The 2,555-nt window shown below is 38.9% G+C and overlaps 1 protein-coding gene across 1 annotated transcript in view; it reads left to right on the top strand.

Moving 5' to 3' along the window:
• Positions 1-415: 415 nt before the first annotated feature.
• The window catches only part of LOC116693460 (charged multivesicular body protein 1a), a 6,214-nt gene continuing 4,074 nt past the window's right edge, over positions 416-2,555 (top strand). Inside the window, exons 1-3 of the mRNA XM_032522456.1 lie at positions 416-609; positions 1,404-1,423; positions 1,527-1,604. Of these exons, the coding sequence (XP_032378347.1) occupies positions 603-609; positions 1,404-1,423; positions 1,527-1,604 (105 nt within the window). The 5' untranslated portion in view covers positions 416-602. The remainder of the gene's footprint in view (positions 610-1,403; positions 1,424-1,526; positions 1,605-2,555) is intronic.

Below are 2,555 nucleotides of genomic sequence, written 5' to 3' on the forward strand. Positions count from 1 at the left end.
TCATGTATAGAGCAGCATATCTCCACCAGTGGAAAGATGAAAAGACTGGTTTTGGTAGTTTTATTTAGTTTTTCTTTTTATGATGATTATAAAATTTCTTTTTTACTTAAATGGTTGGGAAAATAAATTAAAATGCTTTAAATTAATCTATATTTTGTCATATTGCCTTATACTTCCATTTATTTTGTTAATTAAAATGCTTTATTTAACACTCATCTAAAGTACAAATACCGCGAGTAGTAAGTGTTTTAAATGTGTCCAGGTCAGTATGATATACACATGTACAATGATATACTACGATAACCAAAATGTTCACACGGTATCTATGTCCACTGGACTAAATTGAAGAAATTGAAGGATTATCTAAATATGAATAATCAAAGACAATGTCAGTAACCAACAGTAGAGGGCAGCAATACGCCGTTGCAGAGTCTAGTCTGCCTAATCCGAAGAAGAAGACGAAGAAGAAGAAGAAGAAGCCTAGCTACTCTTTTTGGACCAGGAAGTGCGGTCCCAGATCCACCGTTACAACAAAAACAAAGTGTGCTAGGGAGCTAAAAATAGTTTATCCTTTGGTAACCTGGAATCATATTCGTCTTGACATGGAGGGTATGTCGTGTTTTAACATGTGAACGGTCCGTCCTGATAGGCGTTGCCTCTGTTTCAGCTACACAGCCAAAGATAGCTAACGTTAGCTTGTTAGCTGGGTTAGCTGTCAGACCTGTTTTGATTTTCAGTTGATTTCTTTTTCATATCTAACTGTCTGTTTCCAGACCGACTATTAATGTGTCCTTTGGTTTGAGTTAACATCTTGTCTTAACGTGGCCTGTCACGGACTCTTCCTGTTTTATTAGGAGTGGCACACTCCTTTTCCAAATGTAAACGTAACGTATCGTCAGATACGTTTAGACCCTCCTTAGGTCTGGAACATTTGCAGTTTTTACTGTATCAGTTGGTTTGTATTTGACTGAAACTATTTCCTCTGTGGCTGTATATTTGTTGTAGCACCAGATCCTCCCAGCCCCTAGGAGACTGAAGTTACATTCACACATTTGTCAAAAAAGATGTAAAAACATTCCTTATAAGTTTGACCTTTTTGTGTCAGGGTTAGGCAAAGAGCTATAGCTGGAAACAGCCATAATGTATGGAGTTGGTCAGAAGTAAAGGATGCCTTCATACGTCTCCTTCCACTACTTTTCCACTCTGCTTTTTAATATGATTGTTGTACTTAAACCAAAAAAAGTAAAGAAATGACAGATTGGATTATCAGTTTGTCACTCTCAGATAATGACAGTCCACTGTTTTAATAAAGGATGTAGAGTTAGAATATTGCTATGTTACAGTCTATTGTGACAATTTACACAATATACACTACATAACTCTGTCTCTCACTGTCTCCACAGACACACTCTTCCAGTTAAAGGTATGTATCAGTAAAAAAGGTCAGTCTGTATCAATTTGATATAACTTACAAAGGTGGGTTATTCATTTTTTTATATCCTGTACATATTTCTCTGTGTTCATAGTTCACTTCCAAGCAGCTTGAGAGACTGGCCAAGAAGGCAGAGAAGGAGTCGGAGAAGGAGCAGGCCAAGGTTAAGAAGGTGAGCAAACTGGCCCTAACCTTTAAAGCCGAGTCACTGGGGCATTGTGGCGGCTAAGTTGTTCAGATGCACAACGACCCACAATGTTCTCTTGCATAGCGTGACCTTTATTGCATATCATACACCTCTCACTGTCCCTTTATCTCTACTGTGACCACTCTAACAAATGATAATATAATTTATATGGCACCTTCACACACAAGTAAAAGACAGAACAAAAGTCAAAAATACATTAAAAAGTAAACAAAAGCAAGTCTGAACAAATGGGTCTTGAGCTGCTATATCGGCAAAATGCCCAAAAAAAGACAAGCTTCTTTTGGTGCATTTTTTTAGCAGTAGGGATTGTTTTTCAAGGTCATATTTAACAACTAAGTGCTCTTTGTTTAGCACAAATTAAATATTTAAAGCATCCAGCCAGATGTCATCTTTGTTCTTTCTTCCCTTTTCTCTCTATCAGTTGGATAATGTGCTATGTGATCGTTGCAGCCGGCCTGGACTGGGTGATGATAATGTTTGGGTGTGGCTGTTTGGGGTTGTGCCAGTTCCTCTTTTCTCCTAGACTTGTTAAGTCATTGGATGTCACTGGCGAATGGCAGCTAAAGCTTATCAGATGAGAGAAAAACAATACATCAATAGATAATGCAGTGACATAGATCATTATGGAGTGTAAAAACAAATATAAAGCTGCTTCTTTTCCTTTTACCTCCCCTCAATCGGTAGAAAGTAGCGCTTCAGTGCCGTTGCAGTCATTCCCCGGTTGCAATGACGTGGAAAGACTCGGAGAGCGCGGATGATCCAGAAAATGCTGATCAATCGGAGCAGACGGGGCTTTTTTTTGGGAGGGGGCTTAAAGAGACAGCCGTGTTTTAGACAGGGGAATTACACGTATATTCAGCTCCCCCCGCGACTAAAGCACACACACACACACACACACACACACACACACACACA

The sequence above is a fragment of the Etheostoma spectabile genome, chromosome 8, assembly GCF_008692095.1.
Source record: "Etheostoma spectabile isolate EspeVRDwgs_2016 chromosome 8, UIUC_Espe_1.0, whole genome shotgun sequence".
NCBI lineage: Eukaryota > Metazoa > Chordata > Actinopteri > Perciformes > Percidae > Etheostoma > Etheostoma spectabile.